This window comes from Rhizophagus irregularis, chromosome 11 (assembly GCF_026210795.1).
Source record: "Rhizophagus irregularis chromosome 11, complete sequence".
NCBI lineage: Eukaryota > Fungi > Glomeromycota > Glomeromycetes > Glomerales > Glomeraceae > Rhizophagus > Rhizophagus irregularis.
Window position 1 is genome coordinate 3,391,351 of NC_089439.1, and position 13,293 is coordinate 3,404,643.

The 13,293-nt window shown below is 30.6% G+C and overlaps 3 protein-coding genes across 3 annotated transcripts; 2 read left to right on the forward strand and 1 right to left on the reverse strand.

Moving 5' to 3' along the window:
* Positions 1–1,700: 1,700 nt before the first annotated feature.
* OCT59_003218 (uncharacterized protein) lies at positions 1,701–1,937 on the forward strand (the record flags this gene model as incomplete). The annotated part of the gene is made up of 1 exon (XM_066145470.1): positions 1,701–1,937. The coding sequence occupies one exon, from the start codon at positions 1,701–1,703 to the stop codon at positions 1,935–1,937; it is 237 nt and encodes a 78-aa protein (XP_065996193.1).
* Positions 1,938–9,291: 7,354 nt separating this feature from the next.
* OCT59_003219 (uncharacterized protein) lies at positions 9,292–9,828 on the forward strand (the record flags this gene model as incomplete). Its single annotated transcript, XM_025319139.2, has 1 exon — positions 9,292–9,828. The coding sequence occupies one exon, from the start codon at positions 9,292–9,294 to the stop codon at positions 9,826–9,828; it is 537 nt and encodes a 178-aa protein (XP_025174480.1).
* A 637-nt stretch (positions 9,829–10,465) lies between these two features.
* Positions 10,466–10,690, reverse strand: OCT59_003220 (uncharacterized protein; the record flags this gene model as incomplete). The annotated part of the gene is made up of 1 exon (XM_066145471.1): positions 10,466–10,690. One exon carries the CDS (start codon positions 10,688–10,690, stop codon positions 10,466–10,468), a length of 225 nt encoding a protein of 74 aa, XP_065996194.1.
* Between the last annotated feature and the right edge of the window lie 2,603 nt (positions 10,691–13,293).

Sequence of the window (13,293 nt, forward strand, 5' to 3'; positions counted from 1 at the left end):
GAGATTCCATTATACATAGAAAAGCCATTCATATTTGAAACACATGAATTTTGTGGGTTAACTTATTTTGTTAGCATAAAGAAACAAATAATCTCATATTGTAGCTAATATCTAAAGGGAAGGTTAAATTATCATAGAAAATTGCCGGAGAATTATCACACATTTTAATGTGGGACTTGGATCTGCGATAAGAAAAAAGCCTTTTTTCTTCTCTATTTTTCTTTATTAAGCAATTAAATAATCAAGGCAATCAAACATAAATTCGTGGAAAAATATGTCCACAAAGCGGTTAATGAAATGATCGCCACGAATCGGATCAATACATTTTTAATAATTATCAGATTTTAGAAAATCTCAATGTATGCAATTTATGTTACATACATTCAAAAGAATACCTCCCACTTTCATTTGAGTATAAAAAACTTATTTTTTTTAGTACATAGAGATTACCATATGTATAAAATTTACCCATAAAGTCCTTAAAGAAATTTTCATCAAAACTGGGCAAGTGGGAATGCCCGATTTACACTAACTCTTTATGGAAATTTGAATAATTAATTTGGAATGTAGATCTAATGAAGATTTTAATTCATGTAGGATCAAAAGAAAGATAATAAAAATTAATGATAACGGATTAATTATAAATAAATAAGAACCCATTTCTAAGATTTGTTATTTCATCTATTAAATATTATTGTTTTTTTTTTGAAATATTTCCTTGAGGAAAAAAAAAATCCGAAATTTATTATGATCGACAACCATATCATATCAAATTATGTAAACTACAACCTATTAATTATATTTGTGCGATAAATTTAAGGTTTGAATCGATAAATACTTTCACGTTACAATAGCATTACAAGATTTGTCATTTTATAAATGACGCAGGCCTTTCTCAATAAAGAACTATTAACATTGCACATTATAAATAATCTATTGAATTCATTGATAATGCTCAGTGAATCTTTTTAAGATTAAATTACTTTTGGATAACACTTAAATTGGATAGCTCACGCGGATAACACTTCATTTGGATAGCTCATGCGGATAACACTTAATATGGATAACTCTTTTCGAAAATATGTGTTTTATATTGAAAAAATAATTAAGATCACATAAACGGTTTATATTAAAACTTTTTTAGTTATATTATATCATAGGACCAAATGTTATCATAACAAATTACATCATTCATTAGTTATGTCTGACTTAAGATTATTAAGGGGCTTTACACATGGTTTATTAATCAGCACCAATATAAATGCCTTTTTATTTCGTCATTTTTAACAGAATCATAGGTAATTTGCACTAAGCTGTTTGTGAAAGTGGAAAAATTTTTATAATTCTTTAAATTTATTATATGCATCTTCATTGATACTAATAATCTCGAATTCATCTTAGAGATTTATACTTCATTTGAATTAGTATCAAATATCGACAATGTTTAACACTATAATAGGAATTAAGTCTTACGATGTATGCATTACGGTTCACACCGTAGGCATCCTGTTAAAAAAGATTGGATGTAATAGTTAAGGTTGGTGTTATGATACAGCGGGTGTGTCCGCCGCAATAATACTACAACAAATTTTCATTCTCTTTTAAATATATAAGAACGTATAAACGTGGTTAAAAAAAGGAAATTTCGTATCATAAGTATAATAGATTTCTCACTTTCATTTTTAAAAATATTTACACAAATGGCTTCATCAAGTCAAAACAGCAGTCCTATTAATATCACTGATAATAGTGAAATACTCGAAAAACCTCTAAGAAAAAGAGGATACGATCAACTACTCAGAAGAAGACGAAGAAATAGAATATATAGAAGGTATTCTCTTATCAGCATTGAAGAAACACTGATGCGTCTTCCACAACAAATTATTACAAATAATCCACAATTGGATCAATTTTTTAATGGAAGCCAATTTACTTAAAAATTATTTTAGATATATTTCTTTAATGCTAATTTCGCGCATGCTTTCATTTAATTATATTGTATTTATCCTCATTTATTATTAATTATTACCAAAATATGTTTTTAAAATTTTCTAAGTTTATTTAAATTTTAATATGAGATATTTTCTTTATAGATTAGTTTGTACTTTCTAGACTTCTATAAGCTTCTTGTTTATTTTTTTCTTCTACTTTAAAGGCATGAACTATAAATGTTACTATTGTCAAAACTCGGTTATTTTTTATTCCTTCATCTTACCATGTTTATTACAAAAATAGTAAAATAATTTCTAATGGGTCCCCTCAAAACCCCGTAATTTATAATATCTTATTATGAATACAAACTTGGTTAACAAGCCTTTAGTGATTTCCTTTTTTTGATTTTAATAAATACACTGTGAATAGAATTTTGAAATATAATTATATAAATGAAATTATTATTGTTGCTTACAAAGTGTAAACAAGTCTTTGTATAACATATATAACACAAAAATAAATTAAAAACTTTGTAGAATCTGATGTGATGTGTTCCACAAAATTGAAAAAAAAGCTAGTTAATAAATTAATAAATGAATATTTATTGCAGAATCTCGGATCTATGATCTCAATCTGCGCAGCCTCAATAAAAAATTAATGTGTCACAAACATGTGACTTAGGCGCAGATTGATTTCAAATCCATTATTGAAGATCATTTATGTGGTCTTTTTAATATTTGATTGATGAAAATAGAATATTATAGTACTTATAAAATAACTTGCAGATCCAATTATCATTCAGTGTTCAAATTTATTGTATGGAATTAAATCAAAATGGATTGTAATTTTCTGACAGAGTATAAAAAAAAAGATAATTAGTTCAGCTAATGAGGGTTTAAAACAAATGACTTGTTAGTAATAAGAATTAAGATTTACTTTAAGTGTGATGAGTAGTATCTTCAAAAGCATTTAGTCATCTAGTCATGAATTGCTAATTTATTTATATAAGAATATTTGTTATTTAATGGGTAAGAGTTGCATCTTACATAAAATTCAAATATACTGATGTCAGCAGAAAATTGCTACTGATAGATTTTGTATTTAATGAAGGATACAAAGCTATATGCAAGCTGAAACTAATGATTAATAATTACTAGCCCTATAAAAACGAAATGTGTTAAATTTGTTGTTCATGTGTAATAAATGTCTAAAAAAGCACCATTTTGTTTAATTTTCGTTTTTTTGTAATAAGACATAAATCGGACAAAATGGTGCTTGTTTAGACATTTATTACATATGAACAACAAATTTAATACATTTCGTTTTTATAGGGTAGGCACCTGGTCAAATTAGCCAAATAATTAATTTAACCTGATGAAATTCCAATAAAGAAAAAATAAATCACATCTCTAAGATTATAGAGATGGCTTGATAGAAGAGAAGAAAAAATAGCTCTATTATGGATTTGCAGAACTTGTGTAGTACATAAGTCCATAGCTCATGCAAAGTACTGTAAATATAGTCATTAGTCTACTCCAACTTTAAACAAAAATAAAAGCCCAATAAAAATCTAATCTAAGAGAAAAGGAAAGCTTAACAAAAGTGGCAAAGGTCTTTTTTATGCTCAATATAACAAAGTTAATAAATGTTATCTCTTTTTGATACATTTCATCCCAATTTAGAGTTTCATTTGTTAATTTTCTATACCAATATAAATTAAACAAATACAAAATATTTACAAGATTTATAGAGATTAATACTTACTTCTTTACATTTAAAAATGAAATAAAAGAAAGAAATTCTTTGAATTCTTCAGTCACTTCTTTAACTTTGGGGGACCATTTTTTTTTTCACCCCAATTTAATATGGTGAGTAATCTTTTCTTTTACCCCAACTTCAACATTGGAGGTCCGATATTTTAATTTCGGGGTCCGATTATTTTTATCTCCCCAATTTAACATGAGGGATAAAATTTTTTCTATATAACTTCGGTATGTTAGTCCTCCGTATGGGTCCTTCATATTGCGCATATTAGTCTACTATATTGTTCACGTTACATGTTATCCACATTAGTCCTTGTGTTAGATCTTTCAATGTCCTCTAACCGATTCTAACCAAGATCTAACGAAATCCATAACCCAAATCCTAAACCGAAGATTATACATGATGCATGATTTTTTTATGATTGAATTACTGTTCTCTAATAAATAAGAATGTGTTATGTTCGGGCCAATAATCTAACCAAAAAAACTTATACACAAATAGGGATGGCAACGGTCACGGATTATGACCGGTCATGACCGTGACCGATATCGGTCGATCAAGACTTCTGACCGACCGTTTGACTGACCGTTTGACCGACCGTTTGACCGACCAAATTTTTTTAATAAAAAACGTCGCGAAAACGTTTTTTATTAATAATTTAATTAAAAAAAAACGTTTTTCACAAACGTTTTTAATTATTTTAACAAAAAACGTTGCAAAAACGTTTTTATTAATAATTTAATTAAAATAAAACGTTTTCGCAACGTTTTTTCAATTACCTTAATAAAAACGCTGCGAAAATATAAAAAAAATGATCGGTCAAACGGTCGGTCAAACGGTCGGTCGGTCGGTCAAAGGTTCTTGACCGGTCATGACCGACCGTTGCCATCCCTATACACAAAGCGAGATTTTTATGATATAAATCTGTTCCCTAAGAAAGTATTATTTTCGAGTTAATAAATCGTGAACAGAGGTCACAAAGTAACCAATAAGCCTAACCGCAAAACCTAACCGAAAAATATTAACCAAAAAATATACATGATGCTCGATTTTTTTGATTGAAATGCTATTCTCTAAGAATGTGATATTTTCAGGATAATAAAACGTGAGCAGAGCACACGAAGTAACCATAAATATAACCAAAATCCAAACCAAAATACCTCCCCCTTCTACTGGGAAATTGTGCTCTTCGAGCAGTCTTCAACTGAACTTTATGAAACTCCATTCTCAGTAGAATGTGTGATACGTTCTACTGTCTAACCAAATGCCTAACTAAAAATACCCGGTTGCCACATACTCTCAAAGAGGCGATCAATGTAGGGATTGGAATCGATTAATCGAAAATCGACAAAACATAGTAAAATCGATTCTCGAGAATCGATTCTCAGCAATTTTTTACATGTAAGTTAACCTGACTCCAAAGTAATTTTTCATGCCGGCCAAGTGCTGATTATTTTTGCTGAAATTAGAAACTGATTCAAAGTCAGGTTGGTCGTCTATAAGAAAAATCTTGAAAAGATTCGATTTTCGATTCCAATCACTAGATCAATGTATAGTATAAATTAGTTAAAAACATAGTATAAACTATTCAATCAATAGTCAGTTCCTGCTAATCTTGCTTTATTGCGTAACCTCTGAATAATATTGAGCGACATAATAGCCTCTAATATGTTTCTGACAACGGCTAGAAACAGAAGCAGTAAGTTTGCAACAATCAGTGCAAGGATAACGTTTCTTCTTATTAAAATGGATGTGGTAACCTTCAAAACGAATACATGGTTTGCCGCATACCTTACCAGAAATGAAAATATATGGGCAGGAATATCCTCCAAGCATCTATAACGATGTTTACTTATATGAGGCATATAATTAATCTAAAGAAAAAATTATATAAGGTAATTTATACACGAGACTATGCTAAAGACAGGAAACAATGGCAAAAGGAAACAGGACATGTGAACGCTGTGGACAAACATTCGCAACACCACAAAAGTTACGAGGTCATCTCAACAATCACCGAATAGTTTATTAATAATCTATTGTTTCTGAGTCTTCTCTTCAACGTACTGTACATTTGATATCATCTTTTTAAACTCAGTTAGCTTGTTCTATGTAAAAAGATATATAAACACGACAAAATGATGTATGATCATTTTAAAAAGAATTCGCTCAATTTTAAGTATGCAATAGGATAGCAATTGTAATAAGTGCGGTATAGGGAAGATTTATGAGCAAACTGGGAAAAATTTTTATCATAAGAATAATTCTCAGAAAAAAAACATACATTAGACAAGATTAGTATATGGGTTCGCAATAATGAGTAATGGGAAGAACTGCTATTCTCGCTTAGCGAGACCGGCAGTAGTATAGGCGGAGCCCAGGCTATGCCTGAATTTCTCTTCATACTTTATTACTCCCTTTAAACGTCCACTACTCATTTGTGTGTTTTATCGTTTTATATGTGTTGCGATAACGAAATAAAAAAATTTTGTGTTACGTTTAATGTGCTCGTTGATCACTGCTTAATTTTTCATCTGTTAATTCCTATTAACATAAACAAATTGCAATGTTGTTCACAGTCTCCTAACGTGTGAAACTATCAATTAAATATTTTTTATTTCACTTAAATAATTCGTAGCGCAAACCATGAGCAAGACAATCAATTCAATATACAGAATATAATATCTGTTGGAGCAGAGCAATGAATCGGTGGCAGATTACTATTCGTTGCTAAGGAGATGTAATGAGGTCGTCAAATACAGCGAAGATCAACTAAGAAATATATTCTTTAGAGGATTAATACATATATGATGCTTTGCTGTGCGGAATAGCTCTTCCCTGAGCGTCTTGCCGATCAACCACGCTTTTATTCATTCTTAAACTATTCATATATACTAAGTTCAGCAACGTCCACTACTCATTTAGCTATATCCACTTTCGTTTTTATTAGTTATCCGGTTATTTGACAAAATAATCTTTACAAAAAATGATCGGTGTGTCAATTTATCACGCGCACATGATTTTTTTTATATTCGAATGCCTATATAAAAAATACCAATATTACGTGAGGAGTTTGTGCCCTCCGGGTGACCTCAGTTCATAGTCTTTTCACGGGACTTTAACAGAACATTGTATTTATTTGATCGTTAAATATTTTCATCCCGTTAATACCTATTAATGTAAATGCTTTTCAATAATTCCAATGTTGTTCATTAATAATCCACCTGGTCTGTAAATCCAAGGAAGTAGTATTTTTGGATTTTTTCGATTGTTTCAACCTTGCGAATGAAATTCGAAGTAAACGAACACATTAGTTCATGCCAATGTGAATTATTTTCTCTGGTCTCATGATTTACTGATTCACCACAATAATAACAGATAATTTGCTCACACATTTTTTTTTTTTTGCGCTAAGATTGTAAGTCAATTTATTAAAGTATAAAAGTAAACAGTACAAAACCATTGATACAAACAAATACAAAAGAAAAAGAACTACTGTCTCCCCTATCTACCATAGTAAACTACCCAGACAGACAAACCCAACCTTGTCATGAGGAATTTACCCATACTACTGCCAACTGAATGTATTAAACCACAGAATTGGTCTCAAAAGGAACACTATGACAGAGTTAATCACGAACTGAAAATTTGAAGAATAATTTGTAACTAATCCCTCCAAATTCGAAATAGGATTAGTAGGTAATCAAGAAGTAGAAGTATATTTTTGTCGTTTCGATTTTTTGTTAATTTCTGCATGTAATTCATCCACCATCATGCGTTCGCAAATTTCTTTGTCGATATCCATATAAATGTTGTTAATAAAAACGGACAAAGTTTGTATTATTTTTTAATATGATTAAAGAATGAAAGGGTACTATTCCTTTAATAAATTCAATAAAAATTAATTGATTATCGCAGATCCATAATGTGGGATGACCAAGATTACGTGACGAGAAATTAGGTAAATCACCAAAATATTGAATCTCTTTTTTTTGATTGAAAATTACGGTAGCAATAATACAATAATAGCTTGGTGTTGAGGTCAAACCCAAATATGATTGAAAGTTTCAGGACCATTTTTGCATGAAGAACAATTCTATCCATCATATAAGTCAGGACGACGTCGTTTCACGTGTTCAACAGTAGGTAATTCTTCCAATGAGAATTTAATTCTGTGAGATTTTCGATTGGATCCACAATTAAGCTCGATCGAACAGTGATAATTGAGCCGGAACAGTTGATTATCAATCAGATGTTTGTTGCGCAAATTATTTTTTGTATTAAACAAACCGATTATCAACACTAGAGACTTGTTTGTAAACCAATATGTTTATTATTGTTACGAGTTTATTCATAATTGTTGAATACTTTATTTGTTGTCAACGGAGTACGAAAATGAGATTATGGTACTTTTAACATTGTCTAGTTTATTTCATATTGTAACATTGTGACAACTTTCTTACAAAGTTGTGATTTATTGTATGTTTCGTAACATTTTTTTTTTATTGCACAAATAATGAGACTTTTCGTAGCCATTGATAAAATTTCGTTGTACCATAAACAATTTTGTTTTAGAACCGTAAATAAAATGATTTATTACACAACATTACTGTCGTAATTCCTAACACGTGACTACAAAAAAGATAATAATTCCGTCCTGGCCTAGTACAATAATTAGCAAAAATAGATTCTGCAGGTCGGCGTACATAAACACATTATACAACATATAAATAAATTGCGTTAGAGTTAAGGTCCGTCATCCGACGGATGACCAATCTCTTTTCATTAATTTTTGGAAGATTTCTTAAATTATTATGGGGTGATTCTACTATACATTATTTTATTAATTGGACGTAAAAAAATAAGTGTAGCCTTGATCGGATTGAATTTTTCATCCGTCGGATGATATTTTAATCCGTTTCTAATTTCTCTTTTTTTTTCACCTTTAAAAGGAAGATTTAAAATTATTAAATTATGCATAGAAATATGTATCTCAAAAAAAAAAAGAATACCGTACCTTTTATTGTAATTGTTAAAATGTGATTATCCGTCGGATGACCAAGTTGGGTTTGTCTAAAAAAAGTATTAAAATATATGCAAAAACAACGTATCACATAAGAGGGTAACCATTAACCAAAATACATGAATGTAACCTTAACCAATATAAATATAATCATAATCAACCTTTATAATATTTCCTTCTCGTTACTCGTTGATTATGAACAATGAGCATTCCTGGTAAGCTTGGTCAATTAAAGCTGTGATATTTAAATTTTCAGAAACAATATTGAAACCCCTTTATTAGATTTCTCTGACGAACTAGCACATCAAGCCTCCTGCTATGGGTTGCCGTATGGAATCTTTGGGATAATATGCTGGGTTCTGTCTTATTTGTGCATTTCTTTAGCATATTTCAATTATCCATTGTTCTCACCATGGATGTGGAATAAACAATATAAATCACAAAATATGTGTTTTGGAATATTGTTATCCATTATGACGATAGTACCAGCTATCTATACGTGTGTCCGTTGTCGAGGAGAATGGATGGTGACACTTATTGCGCTTGGACAATTAACTCCATAGAGCTTCAAAATGTTGAATGATGGTATTATAAGTGTAGTAGAATATAAAAATACATATGAAAGTAATGGTTACAGCACCAGGATTAGGACGGAGTCTGAAACTTGTAACTGTTGTTGTATTCAAACGAATTCAAGAGATCCCGCTTATAGAGATTGTGGTATTTACATAACGCTTCCGCTGTCTTTGCTTGGTTGGATAGGTATTACAGCATTAAGTATTAAATTGATGAAGACAGAAAAAGCTGTTACTCAATGGATATGGGGAATATATTTAGTGGCATTATTAGCACTTGTAATTACGTGCGTGATATGCTTAAATATAAGAAAAAAACATGGAGCTTTTATATTGGAAGGAAAAGAAAGAAATAAGTTTACTCTTCTCTGGTCAATGATGATGTACCTTTTGGTAACTTTCCATATCATAGGGTCGCATATAATCCTTGCTATGGCTTCCGGTAACTGGAGTGGGATTGCTCCTACAGGAGCTGGACTAGCATCAGCCATTGTTTTCTTTATCGCAAAACGTTTGTTATTTCTAAATATATAGAAATATTATAAAGAGAAATAATAAAATTAAATTCTATCGAATTCATCATCTAAATGTTAAATGATGCGCATAAATTTGCTATCTGTTCCGGAGCAAGCTCGAAAGGATTTTGCTGAGCCACATGCACCACTAGCCTGTAAGCAGTGGATTACTCAGTTAAATTCATGTATTAACTTTTCCGATTGAAAATTCTTCTAACGCATACAGCTAATTTACTTGATCAGCTTACGCCTGAACTAATACCATTTAACCTTAAGTATCTTCCGATCCAAGATCTTAAAAAATGTTGCGTATAAATACTATATGGAAAGATGAGGTAGTTTGAGAAATTCTAAAAGATTAATAGTGGATTGTACATTCATTGATGGTATTATATAACTGTTAAGGCACTGATTGAGAAAAATATCAGCTCACAGAGTATCGATCAAATACATCGCCATGTGTAATAGCTTCAGTGATCTTTATGGAATCAAATAATAATTTTTTATTGCTTAAATAACAGTTACACATCAACAGCGTAATAAAATGGATGGGTAAAAATAGTTGTAATCTTTGTTTCTTCATAAAGTCAAACCCATCATCATATTGAGAATTAAAGATCTTACTAGTTTTTGGTGTATATAAATTACCTATCAAATTACACTTTAGTTTTTGGATCAATAATACTTTGAGCATAACCAATGACTGCTAAACGTAACCATAACTGGCGATATCCTTTAGTCACCATATCTGTACTATCGGACTTTTTTATTTCTCCAATCTCAATGTTAAACGTTTCGATTTCGCCATTTGATGTCAAAGGTGTTAGAAGTCCTCGCACGTCTATCTCTAATTTTTCTATATTGATACACACGTTGATCATTTCCTCTGTTATAAAATTTTAACCGTTCATGAACACGTGTAGCCCATGAGTGAAAACCTTCGTTAGCGTGTCTTTTTCTAAAGTGACCATTGTTGTATATATAGTTAAATATTTTTTCCACGAATTTTACGAATTTCCAACATTCTGTATTCTCATAATTAATCGATAACGTAAAAAATCTAACTATTTGTTAAACACATTTTTTAGAACATTACCGAATATGAAGAATTCTGATTCTTGGAATACGTAGAATTCTATGAATTCTAAGATTTTTTTTTTTCTGATATATAGGTTATATACAGAACTCGTAATCACTATCTTTTCACTCATACTATGCAGCTCAACTTAACTAGCTTCCACATTCTATTAAAATGATATATGGCGACGTCTCACAACTCGGAAATATATCTACTATCAATAGGACAGCGAATAGTATTCATCCTAAAGTGCGTTATATACAGTACAATACAAATGAACTATATGTTATAATATGTTTCAAATAAGATTAAACGCAATTTCTTAATTTTTTTGATGATGTCATCCTATTATTCCAGAAGAAAAATCGTTATCTACTCTTATAAAATAGACATACTAAATAATACAAAGAAACAAACGTTGTATTATATCTTAATTTGAAGTTTTGATGAAAAACTGTTGAATTGATTCAATTATATGCATACAAAGAAAAAGGATCGTCAACGACTGAAAACATACGATCCCAGGTGGAACTGATACTCTTAACAGGTAAGTTTATTCGAACAGACTCTTTCTGAACGAGAAAAAGAAATAACTGACCGTGAAAATCTAACCGAAAAAATATAATTCATTCATACCTTAATTGCGAAGTATCTTGTCCGGACCTCAATAATAACACTTCTTTCAAACTGCGATAGGTCAGTTTCTTTTTAACGAGTTCATAACGTAGAAATAGTACGACAACTTGGGACCGGAGTGACGTGAAAAATCTTACATCACAGAGTTACTGCGCTTTATTAATAAGTCTATAGTCACGAAAGGTATATATATACCCTCAACGGTTCTTTAGTTTCTCAAAACCTCTTTTTCTAGAATATCCTTTCTCTCAAACCTAAAATATCTTTTCTCTAAAAACTAAAATATCTTTTTTATCTTTAAAGAAATATAACAGAAATGGCTGACTTTACGTCTAGATAATGGTGTCGTGTTCCAGGTTGACTATTACAAAGAAGGCGATGATATATTCTTCGACATTGGTGGTAATAGAATTCCATTTGGTAATGTAAAAGTTGGACACGTCGTGAAGTTTATCTCACATGAAAGAAAATTAAATAATTTTGACGTATTGAATCTTTGGGGAGTTGACGTCGATAAAAGTAAGCAAGAAATCATGGAACACCATTTTGAAAGATATTTTGAAATTGATCGTAAACTTACGGATAACATCCACATCGTTGCTGCCATCGCAACTACCATTACCGGTAAGTGTCTCACAATTTTTGTTAATAATATTAAATATGCTTTCTCGTTGTCCATTATTCTATAGACTTTCTCCGATATTCATTCGTAGGATTTCTCGGTTCTGTGCAAATCAATAATTCCGAAGAAAAAAAAAAGCAGATTTCCTTACAGCGGAGGAGTTCTAACAGTAGTTGGCAAAGATGATAATATATACAGAATGCCATCTGCTTTTATGGATGAGCTGATGCGACGACGAGTTATTTCTGATTTATATGTGTCTTTCCCTGAAGTTCCAATTATGGTCACGAGGTCACTGGACAATGGCATATAATAGAAAATCGTGATGGCGGAAAAAATAAGCACTCATACAGCGATATAGTAATTACAACGGTTCGTCAAAAAATTGTTCTCGAGCTTCTTGCCACTGCAACGAAAGAGGGCCTCAGTGAACACTTTGAAAGGGTTCTTAGGTATGCTGAACAATTATCTGCAAACATATTTGGATAGTTCATTTTATGTGTGAAGATGATTATGAAATAAACTTCAGTGGATGATTAATGTAATAATGAATGCCCGATATACAGGTAGCATAGCGCTGGTACCATTGAGTATATTGTAGATCAGGCTGTACTATTACGATCTTAGTTAACTTTTTATATACCATATAAAAGTTCTAAAAATCTAATTTTTAATGCTTATTAGTTTTTAGTAATATTTGGGTTGGTTGTAAAACTGTAAATAAAAAGTGAGAAATTTCTTTGTGTATTTTGATCAGCATGATGCTAACTTTATTATTACAATAAAAAAACATATAATGCAGTTTGTAAAATAATTCACTCACCGCAAACTTTGGTAAACTTTATTAATAAATACAATAAGAGAGTAAACGAAACATGTGATGCTGTCATTCTCCCAGCATCAAGTTATTTCTTTGCCTTCTCAGGTTTCTTATAAATTTTTACAACCAACTTGTTTCTCTACAAAATTTTCTTCTATCTATATCTCTTCTACACAGATTATGTAAATAATATTCCCCACAAGTGAACTACATGATATTTAACATTAATGCGCATTTATTTATCAAGTTACACCTCGAAAAATATTCTCGATATTCTCGATACTCTTTTCGGCCGAATTCTTTATTGATGCACATGACTCGCCTTGAT